The sequence below is a fragment of the Aythya fuligula genome, chromosome 2 (genome assembly GCF_009819795.1).
Source record: "Aythya fuligula isolate bAytFul2 chromosome 2, bAytFul2.pri, whole genome shotgun sequence".
In the NCBI taxonomy this organism is placed as follows: Eukaryota; Metazoa; Chordata; class Aves; order Anseriformes; family Anatidae; genus Aythya; species Aythya fuligula.
This window is the reverse complement of record NC_045560.1, coordinates 48,147,677-48,174,963: the sequence shown is the minus strand read 5'-3', so window position 1 is coordinate 48,174,963 and position 27,287 is coordinate 48,147,677. Positions and strand designations below refer to the sequence as shown.

At 41.5% G+C, this 27,287-nt stretch overlaps 1 protein-coding gene across 6 annotated transcripts in view; it reads left to right on the top strand.

Annotated features, from left to right (window-relative positions):
• The window catches only part of NFATC1 (nuclear factor of activated T cells 1), a 119,928-nt gene that overhangs the window by 25,931 nt on the left and 66,710 nt on the right, over positions 1–27,287 (top strand). For all 6 annotated transcript variants that reach the window (XM_032181564.1, XM_032181569.1, XM_032181565.1 and 3 more), the window contains exons 4-6: positions 20,839–21,041; positions 24,121–24,293; positions 26,935–27,075. In XM_032181564.1, the coding sequence (XP_032037455.1) occupies positions 20,839–21,041; positions 24,121–24,293; positions 26,935–27,075 (517 nt within the window). The remainder of the gene's footprint in view (positions 1–20,838; positions 21,042–24,120; positions 24,294–26,934; positions 27,076–27,287) is intronic.

The window sequence follows — 27,287 nt, the reverse complement described above, 5'->3', positions numbered from 1 at the left end:
GCCTGACTGACACTGCAGAACATGTCCCATCTGTTAGGACGACATGATATTTAATCAGTCTTTCCAGCCGTTAGGATTCAGCACAGCTTCCTAGGTTTGCCTTCATTTCAGCCTCACTGACCGTTCCCTCTGGAAGGAGGAGGGTATCATCTCCCAGCTTTCTTATTCTTGGCCTCTTCCAGTTTCCTTTCTGCCTCATCCTCTGTGACAAGGAGTTTGGCGGCATTGCTCTTGCTCCATGGGCTGTTGTCTAGCTGTCCTCTGGCAGCAACTGATAAAATGCAAACCATACCGTTGTTCTTTTGTGGTACCTCTTTTACACAGCTGAGTGGTTATTTTCCATCACGTTTAGACTTAGCAAGGAGGCAGGGGAGTTATTTTTATCTCCACACAACCATCACAGAACCATCCTATCTGCTTCCCTTGTTTGGCTGGTTTTGGTGATGAGATGTACGTACCCCCTGAATGTCTAGAAAGAATGTGATAGAAGTCTTTGTAAAGCCAAGGAAAATGGGAGCATTAAAATAGTAGTCTTTCTTTTCTGACACCTCATTCAGGTCTCATGGTGCATCATTTCACTCAGTGAATTGATAGCAGTGTACAGGAGTTTTTTTCTGAATGTTTTCTGAAAGGGTGATTCATCATTATTTTGGAAGTGTACCTCAAAAAGGTGTATTGCTGCTCTCCAGGGAGGAACCAGGACTCATCCTGGACTGAGTGCTGTGCTTTTCTTGTCCTTTCCACACATTCTTCTCACCTACTTGATATTGCATCACCTCTGCTAAAAGTTGCCAATGCCATGTCTCTTGCTCCGTCTCTGAATTTTCTTTCTAGAAGTTGCCATCTCCAGTTCTCTAAAGTGTTCTGGTCTAAAGCAAAATGTAAAATATATAAATAAATAAATAAATCTGCCCCCTACCCCTCCCTGTTATTTTCTACCTAAGGAAATGAAGTGCAAGTGTTTTGTCAGCCTGGTAGTATCTGTCAGTGGGTAGTGTTCAATGAAGATGGAAACAAAAAAAAAAAGTGAATATAATCAGTGGTTGACATAGGCAATTTCTTTGCAGCAGTACACTAGGAAAGTACCTGCACAAGCTGCAGCAGCTGGGCTAAGGCATTTGTCATACTGCTGGTGAAACTCCTGCAAGTTCCCTTGCAGAGCTACGTGTTCCCAGTTCCTTTCTTTGTGCTGAGATGTGCTAAAGACAGGAACCTCTATTGTGATCTATTCTTCTTAATATTTCCTTTAAAAAAAGTATTAGAAAGAAATGGTTCAGCTTAAATTATACAAGAAGAGAAAAATAGCAGCCAGTGAAATTCTTGAGGGTTTTGGTGTATTTGAAAGCTTCAAATATGGTTATAATATAAAAACAAAATTAGCCATTGCTTAATTCATGCTCTAATAGATCTTTGTCTTTTGGGAACATTATTCAAATGCCTGAGCTATTCATGTTAACAAATGGTCCCTGCATCTGCATAGTGATTACTCTCTCACAAGGACAATTGGTGTTTTTTGTTGTTTTCATTTTTTTTTTTTTTTTTTTTTTTTTTAATTTTCCCTAGTATATTTGTGGTAGTAGGCACCCTTCCACTGCAAATGCATGTGTCAGGGTGAGCACATAGAAGTGATAAGTGTCACAAAATTAGGAAAGACTTCTCTGAGCTTCATATTCTCATTCATATTCATAGTTCATATGAGCGTCATATGCTCTGTCCTAATTTACCAGAGTCTGAGAAGGAGCTGCAAACATATCTGGTTAGCCTGAAGAGGTTATCAGTAGTGCTACAAGTAGGTACCTGCTTTTCTAAGGAAGAATACAACATGGGTAGATCTTTTAATTGCCTCAAATGACCAGGCCTCAAATTACCAAACAAACAAAAATATTCAAAGCAGTATTGGGGCACTCCTGGTAAGTGTCCTACACTAAGCATAGTGTACTTAATTCAAGCATATGCTTAGGAGTTACTAAACTTAGTTAATTTGGCTGCTTTTAAGAAAATACAAGTGTGAATGGGTAAGAGGCTGAGGACTGGGTTTAAAATGATTTTATAGGGAGGTTCAGCAGATACCTCAGGCACTGGTCTGGACATAAACCACAGTTACTACTTGACTCAGTTGACTGCAGTTTTGGTTACAATTTAGAAGCTCTACACCAGTGTTACCAAGCAGCAAATCTGCTCCAGACTTGTCAGGTTATTGCACGTGTACATGGGCCCAAAAGCTGAAATGAAACACAGTTAAAATTAAAATGCAGCCTTACCAAAAGCCAGATGCTTCATTATGGGCTGTACTAACCTACCTGCCAAATGCTGCTAACCTGCATGAGGCAAGTGATTAATTTTTTTACAAGTCTGCTTCAGCAACTAGACATCTGTCCTCTGTTCCTGAAAGTAATATCTCAGGGCAAATGATTTTTTTTCCCTTCTGAGTACTCCAAATTACATAAAATCTATATCACAAAAATTATATTGTGTGCATTCTGTATGAAGATACGCTGAGGCCAGTTCATATTTCAGATCACTTTCACACCAGTGTAAGTCCACTGGAATAATTTCTGGTCTGTAGTTTTTAATTTTTGTATGTGAGAAGAGTAAAATCACATCTGTATTATACTTGGTAATCTGGAATGTCAGTATATGTGGTTATAATATAGATTTTCCATTTTAATCAGTTATTGTTCCAACTAACAGGCTGAATCAGTGGAAAATACGGTGTCAAATTACTCAGTTGCTCTCTAGAAGTACGTTGCAGCTTTCATTATGAGCAGGGGTTTATCTCTCCTTTCCCCGTGAAGAATAGCTTGAGAGATCTTCTTTGATACGTGCCTTGAAAGAGAGATGATCCATTACACCGTCTGCTATATAAATACACATAAGTAAAGTATGTTGCATGCTGTCCGCGCAGCAAAATCTAATAAACTTTCTCCTCCCTCCACATGTTTAAGAAATAATTTAGCAGGAGTTGCATTTTTTTCACTGAAACAATTGAAACACGCTAGTGATCAATTTACTCGCACATGATAAAAATAATACAGGTTGCAGACAGATTTGTAATATGCTCTTTTAACACCTGTTTTTAATGTTTCAATACCCAGTAAAACTGAGGAACTCCTGCTTTTGGTTTGCATGCAGACGTTATGTACACTAGGGTTTAAAAGTCTACTGCATAGGTTTCAAGTAGAGCCCCATTAAAAGCAGTAAACAACACTTGCAGGCACAGCACTGCCAAATTTTGGGGAGTCACTCTGCAATTCAGTTACATAGACTGAAGTCCCCATCAACAAGTTTTGATCTTTGTGGCATTGATAACATGGTGTTACCACCAAATGCTAATCCCACAGATGTCAAGAGCAAAATTCCTGTTGGCCTTGCCAGAAAGTGTGCCTCCTTTGCCGCTTGCAGTCTTATTTGTGCAAAAAATATTGATGGTACAATTCTATGTAACATAAAAGAAAAAAATGTATGAGGGTTTGAGCAAAGTGGTCTTTTTATTACAGTGCAGCAAAGCATGTAAGTACATCCTGAAATTTTAATAAAGTGGGATTAAATGTTTAACACGAGCTTAACAAGTTTTCTACCAAATGAGTATGCATTGATAAAGTGGCACTTAATTGTGTTGTTTAATGTCACTCAGGTTATTCAGCTGCAAAATACAGATTAAGACACTTTCACTGCCTTGCACCAGGGCTACAAAAGAGTGTCACACATGAGCATGTGCGACTGCCAACTACCCGAAAATGGCATGAAAAAGGGCCACAGAGTCTGTGTTCTGCTCTTGCAGACCTCCTTGCCAGTTTTCAGGAGATCCATTACATTTTACTTCTTAAAATTTGATGTAGTTTGGACACTAGTTGCAGGTTTCTCCCCCACATGTGTTCCTATTTCTTTCTGGTGTTTTTCAGTTGAATGCTCCTTTTCCTCTGTCTCTGTCCTCAGTCCCTTTGATTTTGGGATCAACTAAGGATGATCACATCTTTTCATTCTGCTGCCATTATGGTGACTTTCTCATATGCCTATCAACATCTAATTTGTGCATGAAGTCTTTGCATCTTTGAAGCTTTTACTGGATGTCTTGATAGCAATTCAGGCATAATGATGATAAAACCAAACTTCTCATCACTCATAAAATCTTCCCATTACTTTCCTCTGTCTTTGGGCAAGCTACACCTTTCTTTGTGTCATAAAAATCTGTAATTTACATCGGTCACTGAAGTTTGCTATATTTAGCTGATCTCTGTCCCTATACTTGCATCAAAATAGCTATATCAGCATATCATATGTGTTCTGCATAAAGCATGTGTTGTCCGTCTTTGCTGTGCATAATTAGCTGCACATTCCTGTCCCTTTGGCTGTCTGCCCATGCAAGGACAGTGGCTAGTGTTTGGGAAGCCCACAGCATATTGTGGTTGTGCAAACAGATAAATAAATAAAAGGAGGTGGGTTGGAAGGGGGATCACATTTCATTTCTGCAGAGTTGCACAAAACTGAGCCGTGCATGAAATCCTAACCCTGTGTAGAGGCAAAGAATTAATCTGGAGTTTTTATTCCTATCTCAGTGTGTTCATCTGAGGCCACAGCTTGATTTAGCACCTCCACAAGAAAGACCTGAGCCTGAGATGGTTGCAGCATGTCGGGATTAGGAGGCTTGAGCAGAGCTACGTGGAAGAGCTTGTGCAGTGGCTGCCCGTGCTTGCCTTGGGCCAGGTCTGCCAGCTCCGCAGCTCTCCTGCGTGTGTGCATGGATACGTAAATGTTTGGTTTACGAGCACGGTGGGGATGGGAATTGTGTTTTCGATGAAACCAAAGGGCTGCATGCACTGTCAGAGTGCTGGAGGTAGCAGTGGGGCGAGGGACAGCGTGCTGCGTGGGTGCTGCACGCCCTGTGCTGGGTGCAGCGGGCAGCACCAGGGCCAGCGGGGAGCTGCTGCAGCCGGAGCCACCCCCTCCCTGCAGATCCCAGCCTGGCATGTTGTTGTTATGATTGCTATGGGAATAATTTCAATATGTTTTGTAGTTCTGGGATGCTGTGTCTTGCATTGTTTGGCTTGAAAGCTGCTTGACTGGTTTTAGAGGGTGGCTGTACATACACAAACATCAGCGAGATTTTTTTCTTGGTGGAGAGTAGGAGATTCACAGCATGTTTTTAATTAGAATTGCTCATTTAGTGTTTCACTGCAGTGTGTTCTTTAGTTGAAAGATAATTTAATTTTCTTTGTTTTGGAAGATTTTCGTGCTTGTCTGTGTGAAATGTCTTTATTTACTGTGCCTCATTGTGCTTTCTGCATAGCTTTGATTGTGAGTAGAGTCAAAAACAAAAACTTCCCTGGGCTGTATTATTCTCCACCTGCTGTGGCTTTTAATACAGTTTCACTGCTATATGTATACTAAGTGTCTGCATTTCTAGAACAGAAACACCAGAGAAAAATGGCAGATTATGCAAGGTTAGATTTAGCTGTAAAACTCTCATTGATTTGAAGAGGAATAGCATGTCTAAAGTCTGTCAAGTGCTGAAGAAGGGTGGCTGGTAGGGGTCAGCTTGTTTCTTTTTACCTTGGATAAGACCCCAGAAGAAATTTGTTGGGGGAAAAAAAAAAAGAAAAGCAAACAGCAAAAACTCCTGCCACTCTTTGCAGAACTCTCTGTTAATATCTTGAACCTCCTGTGCCACAGAGGAGTTTCATTTGGTTCAAAGAGAATATAACAGCACTTGGTCGTTTTTATACATGTAACAATATTTAGATAGTACCTGTCATCCTGGAATTCCTTATAAGCTACGTCAAATATGTAAATCTCTCTTGTTATATGCAGGAAATCATAAAATGGCATGGAATGGGCATCTTTTTATTATTATTACATTTTGTTATTATGTGGATGGCATTTATTTATCAATAATTTTTAATAATCCTGCAAAAATTTCCTGAGTGGCTTTAAAATTAATATTCAGCCTCCTCTCTTGTAATAATGTTTTCATTACATGGTCCTTATGTCTTGTAAGTCTTATTCTGAAATAATATAATACTCCTGAATATAGAATAAAATATAGTTACTGAATATAGGTTATAGAGTATTACTGAATGTAAAATGGCAGATAGTAGTAGAATTTTACACAAACTCCACCCACAGCTGCAAATAAGAGCTGCCAGGGACAAACAAATTTAGACCACAACTTGCAGACACATGTGCTAGCATCTAGGTACACAAGTAATCTCAAGCACATGTCCTGAACACATCAAAGCCTCATTTTCTAATCCTTCCCGGTTGTGAGGAAAACCTTAAAATATGTGAACTGACATAGCTCTGCTGCCAGCTCAAGAGCAGTAGTTGAAATGGAGGCACGTTTGAGAGGTTTCGCAAACAGGAAAACAACACACTGGTGGTGCTGACAGTAAGCTATGGTTCTGCAGTTTTGTTAGTGTAAATGAAGCCCCTGAAGCTCTCAGTTGAATGGATTTTGCATACGTGTTTTCTCTAATCACAGGGCAGCATTAACCTAGAATCCCAGTGTTTAACAGCAGATGTTTTGGGGGGAATCATCTAACAAGTAAAAGAATTCTTTTCCTCCAGTCCTGAGTACAATGAAACAAACTAAAATATGATTAAATTTGGCCTTTACGCTCCCCTCTCTCCAATTATTAGCAAATGTTTTTTCCCCTTTCATATTTACAAGTTTGAAGTTAATACAAAAATGAGCATTAGCAGGAATACTGTATGGGATTGCCTGTTTTACTATGGTTTTAACGGGCAGTCTAATTTTAAAACAACAGTACAAAAAGCCACGCAAAGTGTATCTGAAGCTCCTCTATAATTTCCAGTTCGCTCCAGAGGTAAAATCTGGAGTGTTGCTGGGACCAGTGGGGACTTTAAAATAGGAATTATGTTGGAAGGAGAGAGTATCCAGCAGACCTGTGAAAAGTGACAGGCAGGGAAGACAAACAAAGGACATAGGGTGATATGACAGGGAAAGAATCAAAGAATCAACAAGAAAAGGGCTAAAGCAGGGTCACCCCTAGTACTTGCATGTACTCAAGGAGGTGCCTACAAGGCACCAGTACGGTAAAATCCCCCAGGCTCTTTTGAGGAGCTCAATAAGCAGTGGTGCTTCTCAAAAGTGCCTGTATACTAATGCACGCAGTATGGGGAATAAACAAGATGAGTTAGAGATGTGTGTACAGTTGAAGGGATACAGTATTTATTGTTGGGGTCATGGAGACATGGCAGGATGGCTCCCATGACTTGATTGATTATTGCAACTGGTAAGTGTCCTGTGGCTGCAGGAAAGCACATGATCAATCAGTCACTCCTATCTTCAAGTAGGGGGGATCTCATTGATGTATAAATCCCTGAAGGGAGGATGCAAAGAGGATGGAGCTAGGCTCTTTTCATTGGTGCCCAGTTCCTGGTCAAGAGGCAGTGGGCACATCCTGGAACATGGGTGTTGTTCGAACATCAGGGAGTACTTCTTTACTGTGGAGGTGACTGAACACAGATGAACACTGGTATCACAGATCAGGTGCAGATTCTCCTTCGTTTAAGATATTCAGAGGGTGCCTGGAAGTGATCCTGCTTGAGCAAGGGGGGTGGACCAGAGGGCCTCCAGATGTCCTTTCCAATCTCAGCCATTCTGTGATTCAAGTTGATGATCTTGTACCCACACTGAAAAGTCACTGGTGACTGCCCAAAATGCATGGCAATGATGTGCAAAGCATTATGCCTGTAGCAGACTGTGCCGCTGTGGGGATGTTCCCACAGAAGCTCTGTTGCATGTCTCTTTGGGTTAGGTGTAACATTCCTTTCTTGCAGTACTGCCCTGGGTTTGTGAGACTCATGCTTTGAACTCTGTACTGGGTCGGTTGCAGGGGCAACTCTTTGTTTTTGGGTTTATTTGGCTAAGTGTAGATGTCTGCAAGTGAGCTAATTGCCTTGTTTTTTTCTCTGTGATCACGGAAAAGCTTGTCATTACAGAGTGTAGGGAGCTATTAATTTTGTTCTGGTGTGAGCATCTGAAGTAGCTCAGGTAAGTCACACCTTCAGAGTGCAAATTTCACTTTGAGGGCTGTGAAGGCAGTCAAGGCAGTCATTGTGGTTGTTCAGCCTGTAGATGTTGAAGTCTGAGGGCATGAATCACTTGACTTTTCCATGTTTCTTTTTGGCTTGATGTGTTAGGTATAATTAGGTATCACTGGGCCTAGCAGGCTTTCACCAGTTAGCCAGGACCAAGATTTATTTCTTAGCTGAGGTATCCAGGTAAGTCTTGAGTATCATGGAAGGAATAGTGGCTTTTAAGACTTCGATGTTTCTGGCTCAGGCCTGGAACTTAACCCATGCTGGAGCCACATGTTTGATGTCAAGGTATAAATCTAAATGCTGTTCTGTTTGGGGTATAAAAGCACAGGTGTTGGTCACTGGCACTCATCATGCTTCCCTTTGAAGGAGACTGTTACCGTCAGCACCCTCTTCAAATCCCAGTTGTATGATCACATCCTCCTACACCAATTGCTGCAAGGTGTCATGCATTTAAGCAGCAAATAATCTCCTCTGTAAAGCTTTTATTAGCAGGTTCTGTCGTTGACATTTGCAACATTTTATTTAGCTTTCTTACTAAGCTTTAAACAGGTAGTGGTATTAGCTGGTCAGTATTTGGGTGAAATTCTTTGGAAATTGCCAAATAATGCTACTCAACGTGACTATTTAATATGATTGCTTAAAAATTGTCCATGTGTCTCCACAAAGTTTGTCTTAAGACACTTTCATACTTACTTAATTTACTTACTGTTAGAGATCACTGGTCTTTCAGTTCATTTTAGCCCTCGTGGTCTGTTGGGCAATGCTATTCATGTTGTGCTTGTTAGTTAGACAATCTGGTCTGCTACATCCATTTTTAAATTCTATTTCTATCAAAATTGGAAGGCCAAAATGCTACATTCTTTCTGTTAGAGATTCAAGTATCACAGCCAGTTTTTATTATTATTGTGTGTGTGTAAAAAGGGGGGTATCACCATTGCTCTTAAACAACTCACAGTGTAGAGTCCAGTCTCTCAGAATTTTTCACAGTTTAATCAGACTGTCTTGGAGGCCAAGGCCTTGAGGTTAAGCTATAGCATATACCTGGCCTATTTTTATTACTGCATTAAGATGCTTTCAACGGAGGGTGTGCTCCCAGATAAAACTGCAGAATGATCAGAGCTCTGGGACCAGGTGGATCAAGGGCGGTTTGTGGAAGGGGAACAAGACCAGAGATGTGTGGTGACCTGGCAAAGCATATTGTTCTTTCTGCTCTAAGACAGAAATCACAAGCAGCACGTTTATGGATGTTGTGTATGGGATGACAACACTTTGGTACATTTTTGGGGGTTGAAAAAATGGAAGCAGAACCTGCCTTAAAGAGCATATGTTTGCAGACAGCACTTTTCTGACTCTGAAGAGCAAGAGAATGCATTAGTCTGTTTTATCCCTCAAGGAATGCAGGTGTAAATTACACACAAGGATTAGAATCAAAGGGATGAGAAGTGCTGTGAAGCACAGTGAAGAAAGGGTTACTCTACCACATAGCACAGTTGATGTTTTTTTATTTTACAAGAAGGCTGAAGCACAAATTGATTAAACATAGAGCAGGCTGGAAATATATAAAAACTTGTTATGAAATTTTCTCTGCTCTAATCAAGTCATGTATCTGTGATGAAGCAAAAACTATCTGGCAGAGCTGGAGAGAACTCGATCACCCTATGCCCAGCTCTCCTCTACTGGCAAAGCCATCCTCGCTCTGCATTTAAAAAAATAAAATAAAATTTTAATATGCTTTCCTTCTTTAATTCACTTCTACATAAATCAAAGGACAGAGGTACTGTGAAATTCAGAAGCCATCAGTAATCATGTTACTCACAAAAGAAGCAAGGAGGTTTATTTCGGACCTTCAGACAACCTCCCTTCCTGCTCTCACCAGAGACGGCAGTCAGGGCTTGACTCATGGGCTGTCTGATTATAATTCCCCCTTGAGACATGCAATAGTATGGTGTGCTAGTGCGCTGTGTGCTTTGTCTGCTTCTATCACCGAGTTTTCCTTTTCAGTTCCTGCTCTGTGCAGTAGCCTTTGACTCCAATTGCTAATTAAATAGTACGAGGTCTTACATAAGAATTATATTGCCTTTTTAAAGGAGTTCTTGGAAATCAGTTATCATGCAGTGAGAAATTAAGACTTGAAAGTGTATTTGTAGTAATTTTCATGGCAACAGAACATGAAGTCCAATATCCGTATTATGAATATGGCTCAGTATTTATAGCTCTCCAAATATTTGCAGAGATAAAGCCTTTAAACACAGACTCAGCGTTGTGTCTTCAGTAGTAGTTTAAACAAATGTCATTGGAATAGGGGTTAAAACTTAGGGGGAAAGTAACCACTTTTGGTCTAATGCTGTCCCATGGGTGTTTGTGAGCCTCAGGGGTATTTTGCCTAGAAGTCTGATGCCCTTGTCTCATGTGAACTAAGGTTCATCTTGGTGAACAGCAAAAAGCTTTGACCCTTAAACAAAGAGCTTCCAGGTGTAGCTGGGCCCTTAAAGTTAGAGGGATGGGAATTCAAAGGCACGCAGATACCACAGCACTTGTGAGCAGCCAAGTGATAAAAGGGCATGTGGAGAAATTGCTGATGGATAATGGCAGTAGTACTCTGCTGTCACTGGGATGAATGCCAGCACCTTCCAGAAGACATCAGCATGGTGAAGGTCTAAAACCCTTCCTGCCTGCTGCACCTGATATACACCTAGGGATCCTGGGCTTAGATTATGCTTATGCACGAATATGAGCTTTCTACATGTGAATGATGTGTAAACATGATGAGAAGTGGGTTTGCAAGCATAAGCTTGCCTGGGGTATCTGCCTAAGAATGTGTAATAAATTCCTGTTGCAGTGCTTCTGTGATTTATTTTTTTCTTTTAACTCTCACATGACCATGGGTATGACAGTCCAAGCCAAAAGCTATAACAGATGCTGAGGGCAAAAACTTGAGTGGAAGCTGAGGAGATTGAGGGATAAAGTAGTGTCTGGGAGAGAGCTGTTGCATTGAACTTCCTCCTGTGCCCAAAGCCTTTATTGTGTTTGCTGCTACTGTATAAAATCAGGTACCTAAAAAGAGATCTGATCTTAGTGTAATCACAGTGATTTCAGCCAACCGTGCTGTTATGTACCCTGTGCAGCATCAGCTTCTGTCACCTTGCAGCCAGAGACCTGAGCAGGAGACCAGGTTTTTAATCCCCTCTTCATGTTGTCAGCGTGAAATTACCTCATTGCAATTTGAAAGTCTCCCGCAGTTCGGCTTCATAGTAGCTATGTACACAAGCTGCTCATGGTGGGAAGCCCCAAAAGGTTGCATGGGGTAGCTGTGCAGCAGCACAAACTGTCCAGGGGAGAGGTGGTCCTCCTGCATGGGCACTGGTTGCAGCTGCCTCAGGGAAGTGCAGGTATTTTCAGGAGAAGGAAAACTTGATTTTAGTGGACTGCCTGGCTTTGGTTCCCCCTCCCTTCCTCCTTCCACGGGGGACAATTCTCCTGGTTCTGTCCTGCAGGGAGGTGTGTGGAGGTGTTGGAACCTCCCACAGCTGCACAGCTAGGTGATGGAGATAGAGCTGTAGTGTGGAAAGGGCTGGCTGCATTTGGTCACCTGAAAGGGAGGATGGAGACAGCTAGGATTAGGAGAAGGACATCTCAGCCTTGTCATAGAAGATTGCCTTTTGCTGGGCACACAGACAGTAGTGATTTGCCAGTGTCCCAGTGAATAAGGTGTCTCCAGGACTTACAAATTCCTTTCTGTTAGTTAGTCTGATGGGCATCACTCTCATAAGTCTAATGATTTTATGAGGAGTGTGAGCTGGATTGGTTTCTAGGTACATCTATTTTGGAGGAGGAAGAGCCTTCCTAGAAATAGGGAGCAGCATCTTGCAGCTGTTTAGACAAGGAGATTTCACAGCTGTGCTGGGAGCCAGCAGCCACGAAGGCTGTTTTTCCCTGGATAGAGACTGAAATGACTACTGAGCCAGTGACTGAGTGTACAGCATCTCTATTACATTAAGATTAATAATTCCTCACAGCGTATTTGCAGCTGGAGGTTTTATATAGATATTTATTCATCGTGATGTGAACAGCTGCTCTTTTGCTGCACTGTTGAATTTAAGTCCAAGTGGCAGCCCTAGAAAGTGCCACATAAAACACACTCCTGCTGCTTTTCATTCACTCTTTCTTCCATCCAGCTCTCACCCTCTGCCTAGACATAGCCCTTTGCAGCAGCAAGCCATCTCATTTTTATTTGTGGACAAACTCTATGCTTGGATCTTAAAGTAGAGTTTGAGTGAATCCAAGGAATATGGATTTCCAGAAAGGAAAAATAAATCTTGAAAGCAGCACAAAAACTGAAGGAATTCCTGTTATATTTTTATGAGAAGTAAGTGAGGGACTGTGAGGAGTAGCATATATACTATGTCATACAGGGCATAAATTATACACTGTTTTTGGCATAAAATATATGCTATTTATACCCTACAGCCAGAGGGTAAACTCATCTCCTGAAGAGGTGTTTTATTTTCTGTTTGTTTATCTATTAATTTATTTATTTATTCTGAAGTTTATCTGCTATACTGTTTTGAATAAGACTCTTTTTTTTTTTTTTTGGTTTGTGCTCTTACCAGAGAACACAGTGTACAAGAGCATCCGAGTGGCCCAAGTTTAGTGCCTCTGATTTTCATCCACGCAGATATGTGGTCTGGAGCTGAGTTTTGCACCCAAGCAAAAAAAAACGGCACCCAATATTGCATGCTTTGTGCCTGTCAAAGGGAAGAGGTACCTGTCATGCTAATGAACGGAGGAGTTCACCTCCTGTGCTGTGACTCTCTTTAGGTGTGCTTTGGGCTGCAGCAGCCTGTACCGTTCTGGGCTGGAGTCATAAAATGCATAATGGACACATGGTTGAAATATACACCTGCAGAGCATGATGATAAAGCTGAAGAGAAACAGGGACGAGCCCACCTTGAGGCAGGGGTCACACCAGTTTGTTGATGTTCTGTGAATGCAGCAAGCCCTGACAAACCAACGTGTGATCACCAGGGATGCACTGCTGGGGCAGCTCCTTGCTCTGTCAGGTCACCCACATCCCCACAAGTTGTGGCTGCGCAGCTTGCCCTTTGGAGCATGGGCAGGGGCTATTGAGATGTTTGCTTTAAGGGAGGCTGAAGGAAGGGCCTCTGAGTCCCTGGCTTTGGACACCTGAGGTATGATTTTTCCCCAAGCCTACCCTAGCAAAGGAACTCAGAGTCAAAACTGTGAGGAGTAAGTGAAGGGAGTATTGTGATGAGGAGGGCATTCTTTAAATGTCCTTTTTTTTTTTTTTTTTTTTTCTTCCCTCAGAGGAGTAGATTTCTGGCTTTCTGATTCTTCATCAGAAGGTCCTTAGGCAGATTGAGCTGCGGGGAAGCTGAGGCAGGGTTGCTAAGGGACTAGCCCAAGCGAAGGTCAGGCAGGATCTCTGCAGTGAGCACAAGAATAGATTCCTGGGTCTCCTGATCTCGGTGTCAGAGCCTTTACTTCACGTGACAGTCATTGCACACAGGACCACATTTCCCTCTTCCCATTTAAACCCATGATGTAACAGCTTACATTGCCTCATACTTCTACGTGGTAGCTAAAAGTATGTTTTTTCTTAAAAATCGGAGGGATGACTCTATTTTAATGCACGCTTGGTGTTCACAGCTAAGATCAATGCCTGAAATGTTTATGTACTTTCTTTATAGTTTAAACAGCTTGATCTTCAATTTGTTTTTAAAAAATCAAAACGCTGAGTGCTCACTGATGTTATGTTTTTGAGGCTGTTTATTAGGTACATTTTTAAAACATGACAATTTGTTTTATTTTATCATTCATCATGTGCAGTTACTGTAAAAAATAATAAAAAAAAGAGCAAACAAACAAAAATACATCGAAGACCTACTGATTGAGAAAGATTGCAATAAAGCTATTCTGTGTATATCTCCTAAAACTCTGGCTTAAAGACACAAGCAGCAATTACTTCAGAGATTTCACTGGTTTATAGATTTTACATTTTATCCTGTTTTCCCATTTTGAATGCATTGAGGAATTACATTCCAAACCACTGATGGAAGAATAAGCAAAAGAAGTCCCTGTTCACCAGATTGGATGTTTAGTCTTGCTAATGATTCTCTCTAGGCTAACACTCTAGCTCAGGTTATTTCTTGAACAGTCCTAGAAGTACAAGTGGAACCAGACAGAAGTGTAAAGTATTGCCAAGTACCTGCTGCAAGCAGTATGTCCATCAATTACATGGCTGGAAAAGAAAGGTAGATATTTTCCTTACTATTTTTAGAGAAATAAATGAGTTTATTTTCACAGTCTTTATTATGTACCAAATGTACAAAGAGCAAGGACACATATTTACAGTTTCATTACTGATACAGAGGTAATGTATGGATTTTTTTGCACATCATTATCATGAAGGACGCAGCACCTAACAGCCTGGAGAATATCGAACACAAGCTCCTGAGTAGTTTAGAGGATGGATATGAAGTCCCCGGTCATGCCCCACTTTGATATTACTGAGAGCTCTGCCCTGAAAGTACTGGGATGGGCTAGGCCCTAAATCAGCAGCAACAGTAATTTAACATATTTACAGAGTCAGAGTCTGGGGAAATGTACTGTTTTAGTTGCCTGCAAAAAACAAGCACTGGTGTTTCTGTGGTCTTTTCCCAGAACTCCCTTTAAGTACACTGAAAAGTTATTGCATAGCATAGCTTACTTTTTTTCCTGACAGCGTCAGTGGGTACAGACGGTGTACCTGGCTGGTGCGTCTAGCCACGGCTGCCTCCCCGGCTCCCGTCAAAATGGGACCATTCTTTCAGTGGCCTCCAGGAGCCTTTACAGGCACAGAGAGCTCATTGTTATGACAGGTAGTTTTCTGAGCATTTCAACAGATACTTCAGCATGCCAAAAGCATAAAGCACTTGGAAGGAAGCTTGCAGAATATTTCAACTGCCTTTCTTAAAATAAATGTCCTGACTTAAATAATAGAAGTTTTCCTCACAGTCTCTAAAATGGGCATAATTTCTGAAATAGCATTTGAGATACTGGATGGGGCACAACATTTGCAAAAGAAAAAAAAAATCTTCAAAATTCAGTAGCTGCAGTGAGGTTTGGAGAAGTTTTGTTGGTGTTTCTAATGTTCTTGTTAAGAGCACCTCTGCTTCTTCTGCTTGCTGTTTTACAAGTCTGCTCAATTCCGATTGCCGAATGTTTTACATACATACCAGGCATATCTTCTGGTGTATCAAAAAGATAGGTATGCCCTATGATCTGGTGTGCTCATCTTATGTCTGTGATAAGCCTTGTTTTATGATTGATACAGGACTAAGTCAGGTACTACCTTGCAGTCACATATTCAATGCTGGCGTGAAATAGTGCTATTTTCCTTGTGCTTTGCTGTCTGTCGAAGGAAGACCTTCTGGCATTTAAAACCACGGTTACTGGATGTGCTAGAACAGTAATGCCTGTTCCATGGTGTGCACTCCAGGGGAAAGGCTGGGATTTGCTTTGGCACCATGCGCCAAGATGAGTAGCAATTTACTAGTGAGAGTCAAGAGGTGTTGGTGGGAGAGGATGTTGTGAAAGAGGTGACAGAGAGGTTTAGGAATTCCAGAGAAAGCTTGGTGTGGTGGGGCAGTCATCCAGGCGGTGCAGTCTTTCTCTCGCTCTTGCATAAGATGATGTAAGGTGACGAAGAGCTTAATTGTGATCAGTCGTGTTTTGAGTGTTAATTACTGGTGACTGCACTGCTTTTGATAGAATGAGAGGAGTGTAAAGCAGGCCCACAATTAAGTCTGATTTTGATCTTAGCAGCTTCAGACAGTGTAAATGCAAATATCATTGGAGACTAGTTCAGTTTTTTTTTTACAGTGTTGTTAAAAAAGGAAAAGAGCAGATTAGTCAGTGGTCAGTCAAAACAGGAGACTATGACCTACTTTCACTTCAAAACCAATAAAATGGACCACAGTGGTCTTATCTACTTCAGTTTTCCTGCATCTTTACTTTGTATTAAAACAGGTGACTGCTGTATCCTCACCTTTATTTGGGAAGGAAAACTCATTCAAAGCATTGTACATCTGATCCTTATGTGGGGCTAAGGCCCTTTACACTTTCACAGCAGGGAAATGTACGGCTGTTTCCACTTGGATCTAGGTATCATCAGGCAAAGCAGGTCTGATAGGAAAGGCACATTCTTTTTTACGAATCCTGTAGCTGCAAGCAGCCTTTTTCACCCATACTCAGCTGCTGAGATATTAAGAGAAGAGCTTCAGCTTTGGGACTGTGTTACACAGAGAAGAGGATAAAAATAGGGTGTCTGACGCATGCATCCCATGTCGCACGCCAGGAAACAGAATCATTATACCGAGTACAGTATTCCAGAGCATGCGTGGAAAATATCCATGTAGTGAACGTGTGAAATCTTTCCTAACCAACAGAAATATTCAGCCCCCCTTTTCCCCTTTCCGTTTTACATTCATCTTGCTTGGTATTCCTTTTACCTGTTGACAAATATAACTGCCCAAAATACCACAGCTTTGCCTCTACTACCACCGCTCCTGTCTTCATTCTGTTGAATGATGTGACAGTAATGTCACTCTTCTATATTTTAAGGGAGCCACAGATTATTCTTGCTGTGCCCAACTAAGAGTAAGTAAAATCATGCCCATTTTCCAGACATATGCAGCATGCTAAAAACTCTCCCAAACTCAATGCTGTCTGTCACAGAAATTGTGCTTTGGGTGCATGATCTAAAATTAGTCATCCGCAGTATGTACCCCTTCTAATGTTAATCCATGCATCGTTTTCTTTTATTGCTTCTGTTGGCATACAAGATTATGTGACATAATATAAAAGTAAATAATATGATGCAATGGGTAAAACTTAAAGGGAGATACATATCTGAGATCAGTTGCCTCCTACTGCAGAACATAAAACTTACAGTTAAGTGAGAGTGAGGATTTCACTTGTGTGGAGGGCAGCAAAAATCAACTGTATAGAGACTGGATTAGCAAACTGAACTTTCTGGATATTTTTGACACTTACCATGTCTTGAAAACTTGTGTTTGTTCAGCAAACTAAGCACTGTTTGTATTCAGGTTCAGAACTAACAGTTGGGGAAGAGCTCCAGGAGGTTGGATGAATAACAGTGCGTGATGGATCCAGCAAGAGCGCATGGCTTAGCAAAGCCCAGCAGGGCTCTAGAACAGGGCCTTAAAATAAAATAAAAATCAGAAATCTAGTTTGAAGATCACAGGCTTTGAAAAACAGTGCAAAACATGCATTTGAGATCTTAGTAGTTACTTTCCAGTATTTGAATGCTTATTGGATGAGGACGAGTATGAAAAGCTGAGGACTTGGGTTTTAGGTTGACTTCTGGTACAAAACCTGTGGGAAAAGCACAAGCCGAGACTCACAAGTAGGTTATGAGATATGGCAGCAGCCAAGTTCTGATTTGAAGATAAACCCTGAAATAGCAGAACTTAACGCAAGACTAACATTTTTTGACCCATTTGCCCTGATTCAGTAAAACATATGGGTGCCTCAGTGTGTGATTTTGCTTTTGCTGAATTGAGGTATGAGTTACTCGCTGCTCTATTTTTACTTTTTAAGCAGCCTTGTAATTCAATATGAGTTTGTTTTAATTTTACACTCTCCATAAAAAGCACTCTCCATAACACGTTAGAGAAGTCACCAGTGGTAACGCATAACTACGTAGCTTTTTCTTCCAGCAGCTTCCTGTAGAAATTTAATCGGTTTGTGTCACACTGCATTACATTTTTCCCCTGCGAACCAGTGTGCTGCTTGCAATCAAAAATACCCAGCAGTACCCCGTGTCTCCTCCGTCACCGCGGCCTCAACGTCGAGGCTTTGGAAATGTTGACACGGCGTGAGATCAGTCCAGGCTGAATCCAGGTCACTCCGCTACCCCTGCTTGCGCCGGTGGTGGTAGTAAACAGCTATGGCCATGAGGCACGTGGGGACAGAGCTGTGCTGAGTAAGACAGTGGCTTCCCCATGGTCACTGGCTGTGCTGGGAACACATTTGTGATTGCTTGCCAGCGGCTTGGGCTGCATCTCTGCACACTGGGAGTTAGAGCCTGAAAATCCTATTTTTGCAGCACAGCACAAATCTTTGTGTTGAGGGTCTTTCTGCTGCCAGTTGTAGGAGCTGGGTGTTTTGGGGGCTACCCTGTTTTTGCACTGGAAGCACATCATATTGGTTCAGGCGGTGGCTGCACAGACAACTGATGGTGGGGTCAGAGACAGGAGGGTTGGGGATTGCTGAAGTACAGTGAAGCTCAGCCTCATGGCAAGCATATTTAAAACTCCTGCTGGGAAAAAAAAAAAAAAAAAAAAAAAGGGAAAAAGAAAAAACTTTTGTTAAGGTCTCCTACTGAAACCTTGGAAATGCAGCTTCCTGCAGTTACTCAAGCAGCAAATTAGAAAGTTGCTGCCACTGTTTGTTTGTGACCTGACAGAGAAGCAGCCTTTCCTCTGCTGCTTCTGTTCTCTGAGGCTGGTAACTGAACTGAAAGACCTGGCCATGGCACCTCCTTGAAGTGAGCACTTAGGCTGAGGTCTGCTTTCCTCTCTCTGCCATTTTGACAATACTGCAGTGCTCTGTTCTGGGGAAAGGGCAGAGGTGTGGAGGAGTTAATGAAAGCAGTATAGCCTCCAGCCTCCTCTGCAATGAGCTACGTGCATTAAAGGCATGGCTACAGACCATCTTGCTTGATCTAGGTTGATGGGAGAATCTCAGGCAGCAAACCCTCAGTGGGAAAACAAATAGAAAGCTGGGGGAAGGGAATGACAGAGAAGCAAGTTGAAAAGTCAGATTTTAAAGCTACCATTAATGTGTTTTCAATTTGACAATGCCGATATGGAAAATGGAGCGCAGCCTGCCCACCCCAGCTGCGAGCTGGCTTTGCATGGTCTGAACAATGCAGATCTGATAAAGTACTGTAGAGCTGGAAGCGAGTCCCCTCCTGTCCATGCCCTCCTGGCATCCACATTTTGGATAAGAACGTAAAAACTGTTACATCAAGTTAAACAAAACATTTCTGTTTTCCTTTTGGCTATTCTGGCCAAAGCATGGGGTGAAAAATCTGCAACATACCTGATTGGTGTTGGGAAGATGTTCATAGTCACAGTGTCCCTCCTTGCTCTCTGGCATCCTTAGCATCAGAAAAATTACCATTGTGCTTTCCTGTTGCTGTCAGCATATTTGATAGCAGCAAGAAGGCTTTGTGCTTGTGTTTGCACTCGCCAGAATCTTGCCATGCTCAAAGAGTATTAATGACTTGAGATCTTTGTCCCTAATAGAATTCCCATTGCCAGATATTAAAATGTGTGAAAATGTCTCCAGGCGCTAAAATACCCTGGAGAGATGGATCTTAGATGATTATGAAGATACAAATGACCTCTTAAGATTTAAGGAGAGTGAAAGCAACCAGAATACAAATATCAACAACATTTGATACGGGTTTCACCACTGGTTTTCAGCTTTATGTGGCTTTGGACTTGAGTACAAGTGCCAGTAACACAGAGGAGGTTGAGGGCTATGGCTCATGGGTGCTGTGAGCTCTGTGTCATGTCTGCCAGCACCATGGCTTGATGCAAAGGCTGGAGCTGCCAGGCCCAGCTGGCTGGAGCAGAGGCATGGCAGGCCTGCGTTGGGCAGCAGTAAGGGCAGGTGAAGGGAAGATGTAAAACCTCTCCGCCTGTCTGGGGCATGTTCTGTATGCAGTGGCAGGCTCCCCCAGCACAGTGTGGTGGCATGAGCCATCACCAGCTTTGGTTTGCCACATGCCTGCCAGTTTTAGCCAGGTGCTGGAGCAGGCATATGCAACTGGGAGCTTCCTCCCACTCTGGACCTTCCTCATCTGCCAGTCTGACAAACTCCATCAGCTTTCATGTCCTGGGCTTTACTGCAGCCAGATGCTAATGATGGAGGAGCAGGATGTGCAGGGCTCACTCCCATGCCTGACTGCTGTCCCCAGACACACACTGGGCTGTGGCCTCCTTTGCACCAGTGTAAACCCGGAGTGTCTTCTTCAGAGCAGAGGCTGACAGGGGGCAGGATGAGGTCAGGCCCTGCTTCTGCTGTGGCATGTAGCAGAAATAACTCTTGTTGGCATCAGAGAGGTCACTGTAACTAATGTACATGAGGTTCAAGTTAGGCCCTGTAGCTTCAATGAGATTTCTGTGCCATTATAACAAGTATTTGACACACACGTTGCAACGATTCATGTACACAGGATCTATCTCCATTCTGTTCCAGGCAGTATTCACCAACATAAAAATCAGCTAATGAGTGAAGGTGTCCTGAGCAGCAGCCTGCTCTGCATGTGGGATGATCCAGGAAGCTCATAGGTGTATGAGTTTTGCTCCTTTCCACTTGCAAACTCCATTGGCTTTGCCACCCTCTCTCCGTACTGCAGGGGAACATTGACTTCATTGTTTTTTTTTTGCCAAACTCTGCAACAGAATTTATGCGAAGTTTTCTGTGGACGTAGCAGGAGTGCTCAAAAGTTCACTCCATCTAAAGTGCCTCAGGTCTTCTAGGATAATGAGACATTTTCTGAGTGCACCTTTTTATTGTACCAATATTACGTTACAGGAAAAATTGAAGGGGGGAACTTAACACATAGCACCTGTCACAAGTTCTCTCCCTGAATTAGGCTCTCCTGCTTATAAAAATTTAATTGATTCCTAGCAGTTTATGTGCATGGTGCTCAGTGGGCGTTTTCTGTTCTCTTGCCAGCTACATGGTTACTTAGAAAGCGAGCCGCTCACGCTACAGCTGTTCATTGGGACTGCAGACGACCGCCTGCTGCGACCCCATGCTTTCTACCAAGTTCACCGAATCACAGGGAAGACCGTTTCCACCACCAGCCACGAAACAATACTTTCGAACACCAAAGTCTTGGAAATTCCACTGCTTCCAGAGAACAACATGAGAGCAATGTAAGACCCAGATACTGTATCTGACAACTTTGCAGTCTCCTCCTGGTCTCCCCACTTATTTTCTTCTTTATTGCTTTGTCGGGTTTTTCTTTGTTTGTTTGGGTTGGTTAGTTCTTTTTTGTTTATTTTATTTTTTATGTACACTATTTTCCTCTTCCAGTCTTTTTTTTTTCTTTTTTTAATTTCTCTCAGTAGTAGTAGGTTTTCATAGCTTTGCCAGGACAAACTGCCCCTCATCAGCTTAACAACAAAATGAACTTCGCAAATATTTATGACAACTGATTGCTTTCATTCTAGAGTTTCAGCCAATGTGCTTATTTGCCATTTAAAATAAGTATCTCAGTTACCAAGCTCTAAATATCTCCTACCTCAGCTCCTGCATTTAGTTTCTAAATATGACACCTCTTACTCCTGTACGTGCTAGCACAAGGAACAGGGCCTATTAAAATTTATCTTTGGATGTCAATGGAATCTCTTAGAGGGCATTTCCAAGTAACCTAACCTTTTTCAAGACAAATAAAACTATTCTTATTTCTTATGTAATAAAAATCAGCATTTGTCAATGGCATTTGTTTAGAAGCAAAACTTTCAACAAAGGAGTAAAGATGAATAAACTTAGAGATTACCATTACTAAACTGGTTTAGTCCTGTGCAGGAAAGCAAGCATCTCCATCTAAGAAATTCTGACTTAATAGGAGTCTGAGTGTTCATGAAGTGACCCATATGTCCATTCGACACAGGTAAATTTTATTATAAGATTGTGTATAAAGTGTCAAATATCCTGCTGCATATGTAACATGCACAAGACCCTCCATATGATTTCATCCTCTCCCCTCTCCACCCATCATTCAAATGATTGTAACCCTTTCCTGAGTTATGTGCTTTGGGAGGAGTTTGTATGTGCTTGTGTGCATGTACATCTATTGGTGTATGTATAAACGTGTGTGTATGCAGATTTATATAGAGATGAATGCATGTTTGTGTGGATTTATAGGTAGGTAGAAAGATAGGTAGGTAAACAGACAGAAAGCAAGCCGGAAATTTGGCCTCACCACAACAAAGACCATGGGAAAATCCCAGGGAGCTTTCTAAAACCACGGTTTCACTCCTTGTTATTCATACACTGTTTTCTGCATCTTAATGTAGTGAAAAATGGTATCATACACCTGAAGCTATTCTGCACGTAGCAGTTATTAGAAGCTAGTTTGCAGTGTCGTGTAGAACATGCACTGGAGTTCATCGTGTAAATAGAAGAGCTAGAATGTGTTTAACTGCTTTGCCAGCCAGAATTAGGGCAATCACTCAAGAACTGAGGACCTCTGTGACTTCATTGTGTTTAAAGTCATGACAAACCAGCAAAATAATTGGCCTTATTTTCTGTCATTGTAAGTTGGCACAGATCCATTGAGGTTATTGAAATTTCACCAATTTGCACCCACAAAAAATTCTTTGGCCTTTTTTTTTATCCAGTATGAATAATATTGTTGGCCACCTAGGAACATTATTACTGTTTCTATCATCATCTCTGTAGAATAAAGGTAGTCACACAGTCCTGGAGTCACACAATTCTGGAGCCAAGCTGAATATTTTTATGACACGCATGCCAGATCATAGTAGAGTTCTCTCAAGAACCACAAACAATGCTTTGGCATTACATGTCAGTAGTCTGAAACCTCATGTAGTGCTAACAGTGAATTGAAATTTAGAGCCAAGGACCTTTCTCACGGATACTTTGTGTATTTAGGCCTTGATTCAGCAAAACACTGAAGCTTATCTGCACATTTTAACTTTTGCACATTTAACTACTCCTGTTGATTTCAGATTTTAATATCCATGACCTTACAAGTCTAAATTTACGTGCTTTGTCTCTTCTGAATCTTACAGAGTCTGGACTAATATGTGTAGAATTTTGACATATGTACAAATATTTCATAATTCTTCCGGCTTCCTCTGCTAATATTGAGAAGCTTTAAGACATTCATTAGTTTCTTTGATCATATCAGCAAGGACCTTTTTGTTACTCTGAAATCCATACTTTAGACAAAATGCAGGTCAAAACCAGGCTACTATAGTTCTTGTTTGCAGTTTACTTTAGAACAGAGCTTCAAAGGTCTGGAGGGGGAGTTAAACTCTTTGAATGCAAAATAAAATTAAACTATGAATATTCAATGCAATGAAATGCATGCCAGAAACCAGTACCCAGAAGAAATTGCCATGCAGGCTTTGTAGCCGTGGCCAAAGCAGAGGTATTTTTGCAGTGGGTTTTTGAGTGTATATGTTTATATAGCTTTTGTTCTGTGAACTTCCTCTATTGGAATTTGCTCTGACAAAAATTCTGACTCATCCACAAGAAAACCAAAACTAAAAAATAGGAGCAAGAGAGGTCTTAAATGGTAAGAGTTCTCTCTGACAAAACAAACAAAAACCAACCAACCAAACAAAAAACATTTTTTCATAATGTGGAGAGAGAACCCTGGATTTAGTATTTTTCATTCAGAGCTTCAGCTCCATGCTCAGCTTGGGAGTCCTTCCAGTTCATTCAAATACAAACATGTTGACAGTAGGACAGACTCAGTTAGAGCTATGCTTATTAATAAGCATTTTTAGGACTTTGCCCTAGAATAAAAATCATGGGATATTTTTATCCAAATTAACTATAACAGGTAAGTATGCCTGCATTCTAGGTTAGTAACACTTTGTGTACTACTGTTGCATCCCATAGACTTCCTTAATCTCATTATTTCTTTGGTCTTCAATTAATCTGTAAGCTCCATCTTTACAGGGTGTGTTGGGGAGGGAGGATCTTTTAGATTATTTCCTTTGGCAATTGAAGTAACGTCCTAAATTTGTGTGCTTAACTGCAGCTAGTATGCATTACTGCTGATAACCTGAACTAGGCTACTTCTGGATGTAAGTACTAGACTTCATGAAGTCTGCTCCCTTTAGCCTGGCCATGGGGCTGTGTCTGGCACATTATTTTAAGAAAGATGTACAGGAGAGAAGGAAGAAACTGCACGCTTGTGTCTTTCTGAAGTCTGCTTGAAATGAATTGAATTGCTCTATGTTTCCTTTTGGATAGTATCGACTGTGCTGGAATATTAAAGCTCAGAAACTCTGACATTGAGCTGCGGAAGGGAGAAACGGACATTGGGCGGAAGAACACACGCGTGCGGCTGGTCTTCCGAGTTCACATCCCCCAGTCCAATGGGAGGACCCTCTCTCTGCAAGTAGCTTCCAACCCCATTGAGTGCTGTAAGTAACAACAGACATCTTTCTCCTGCCAGCTATTGTGCCACCCAACATGCAGCCTTTGGCCACCGACATGCAAAACGTTGGTTTTGCTGTAACTGTCTAATCGGACCTTGCTCTGCTTTTCAAAAACACATATTTTATATTGAAAACGAATACCTTTGTCTTAGAAAAAAATGTGTCACTTTGTGCATTTATCTTTTTATAGGGAAGAATGCACTTGAAACAAAAACAGAGTGCTGTTCAACTAATGGTAGACCTGGAATTGACAAGACTTGTAGCTTTTTTTGTTACTTACTATCATACAGACAACTGCTGTAGGAGTTTTGGAAAACAGCTACCATGTCATAGTCACTCTCTCTCTCCCGAACATAAAGCAAAAAAACAGCAAACAAAAACCTATCCCTTTGATGAGGAGCTAGCAATACACTACAGCTGACACATTGGTACAAGCTGCCTGTGGCTTCAGAAAACCTCCAGAAACCAAGTTTCCGTACTGGGGTCTCTTTGATTGACCAGACTGCTTTTTATCAGATACACTGATGCACCCTCCAAAGACACCTATATCATTCTTGGTCCTCAGCCTGCCACGTGTGCATACACAAGACAAAATCAATTAGCTCTGTGTAGTTTTAACACTCCTGCATAAGTAGTGAAAACTGAATTTCAGTCTAACTGCCATTGCTATTTTGGTCACCTGGACAGACAGACAAAGGTTTTTAAGGTTTTTGGATTCAGATTAGGAGACAAAAGGCCAGATGCTTATTCATTGCTATAGCCCTCCCTGGCTACATCCTTTTGTCCTACTAAACCAGCAAGCAATTTGCAGCAGTCCTCCCACTCCATACACATCCTGAGGGGTATGTGACCGCAGTGCATGCCAGCCCCTGACTGCTCCTCACTTCCCCCTGAGGGAAGGCCATCCTCCCTCAAGCTACTATCCTTGATGCACCTCCAGTTGCTTTCTGCCCTTTGGGGAGTTGGTTTTGATAAAGTGGATCTCTCTGATGCATCCAGGGCAGGGAACAACTTCATGGCCAGGGGGTATGTGAGGGGTGAACTCTGGGGATTGGGTGTGCAGGGGATGGGGAAGAAAGCTCAACCATTTGATCTCAAAATTTGATCTCTTGGAAGCGTGGTGCTTTTTCATGGATTGTTAATGGAGAAGCTACAGGAAAGAGCATTTCTGCATTCCTCTTGCAAAGGCAGTGACTTTCAGATCAGTGACAGTACCCCCATCCTTTTGTGTATGGTAGCACTGCTGCCACTCCAGTAGTCCAATTCTGCAAGAGGGTGAAATGTGGGAAAGGATAGTGCTGTTATAGCAACAGTTATAGCTTCCCTCCTTCACAGTCATTCATTTAAATAAACAAATGAGTGTTGTTGATGGGAAGGGATCATATCTTATCATACATTAAAATACGATGATGTTATTCTGAAGAATACTAAAGCCTCCATACCTGTAACAAGTAGTCTGGCATAAAGCTCTGTCTTCTGACCAGGATATGTATGAGATGAATAATTTTCCCTTTGTTTCATTTTCAAGAGCAAGTTCTAGGTTAACAAGCAAAGCAAAAAAAAAAAAAAAAAAAAAAAAAAAAAAGAGGAGTCATGGTTTCATCCTGCTTGTGTTGAAGCTCATGAGACTTTTTCAACTGCTATGTAGTAGGATAAGGCTACAGTATGAATACACCCTGAAATGCCCATCCAAATATGCCAGGCTCGGGAGGCTAATAAATATAAAGATGATTGGATTTGTATCAGTGACCTGAAGTTTTGAAGACTGTGTAATGAGCAAAAGTATGGTACATGCCTCCTCAAAGGAGCAGAAAAAAAAAGAAAAAAAAAAAAAAGTGCTAGTGTTATTTCCAGTGCAGAATGTGGAATAAGCTGGTGCCAAAATCTTCATGCATCTCTTAATGCATGTGACACCAGGAGGAACCATGTAAGCTGGATAAAATGTCACGTCATCCCTTGAAGTACAGCCATGTTCACTCCATGTTACAGTTGGGGGTGAAACAGGCTTTCCAACCAGTGAACTTTTGCTGTACTGTGAGGCCCATGGTTTCTAGTGAAAGACAATTTGAAGAATTGAAAATACAGTTGTAGTGACTGAAATGCATTTTGAACATGGATGGTCTTGTTCTCATGTGTGCCTTGTAAGCACATGGCGGATATGTGATAGACAAAGCATCCTTTTATGTCTTAGAGACAACATTTTTTAATTTAATTTATTTTAAAATTTATTTTAAATAAACAGTGTTTATTTAAAAAATAAATAAATTTTAAACAAATATTTTTAAATAAATTAATTAAAAAATAATTTAAATAAACAAATTTCAATAAAATATGCTTTTTGGTATAGTACAGGTCAAGGTAAGTTTTAAACAGCTTATTGTTTTTTTTTTTGGTTGTTTGTTTCTTTTTTGTGAGCCTTTTGAATTGTACTTCTGTGTTTGACAGCATATGACCAACGTGCTTGAAAACCAAATGTGTTTCCTGCAAACCTTCTGACCTTTTCTATATCAAACTCAGTTTATCTTACAAGGGTAAGGATTGTAAGCATTAAGTCTCTCACTGATGCAGTATTTAATTTTTTGTGTATGTGGTTGCCTTTTTTTTTTTTTTTCTTATAACTTTCCAGCTCAGAGATCTGCCCAAGAACTGCCTCTTGTGGAGAAGCAAAGTACTGACAGCTTTCCTGTTATCGGAGGGAAAAAAATGATCCTGACCGGCCATAACTTTCTGCAAGACTCCAAAGTCATCTTTGTGGAGAAAGCACCAGGTATGCCTTATCAAACTAGATTCCCGTCTGCCTATTCCTCCCCCCCCCAGTTTTAAAATCTCGGCCAAATGGGGACAGTGTCATCGCTGTGGTCACGTTTTCTTTTGCATGTTTCACCCACCCTGCGGCAGGTGCAGCAGCAGGCAGACAGCCATGGGCTGTCAGGACCCCCAGCGGGACCCCTGGCAGGCTGGTTGCAGCCTCAGGCAGCC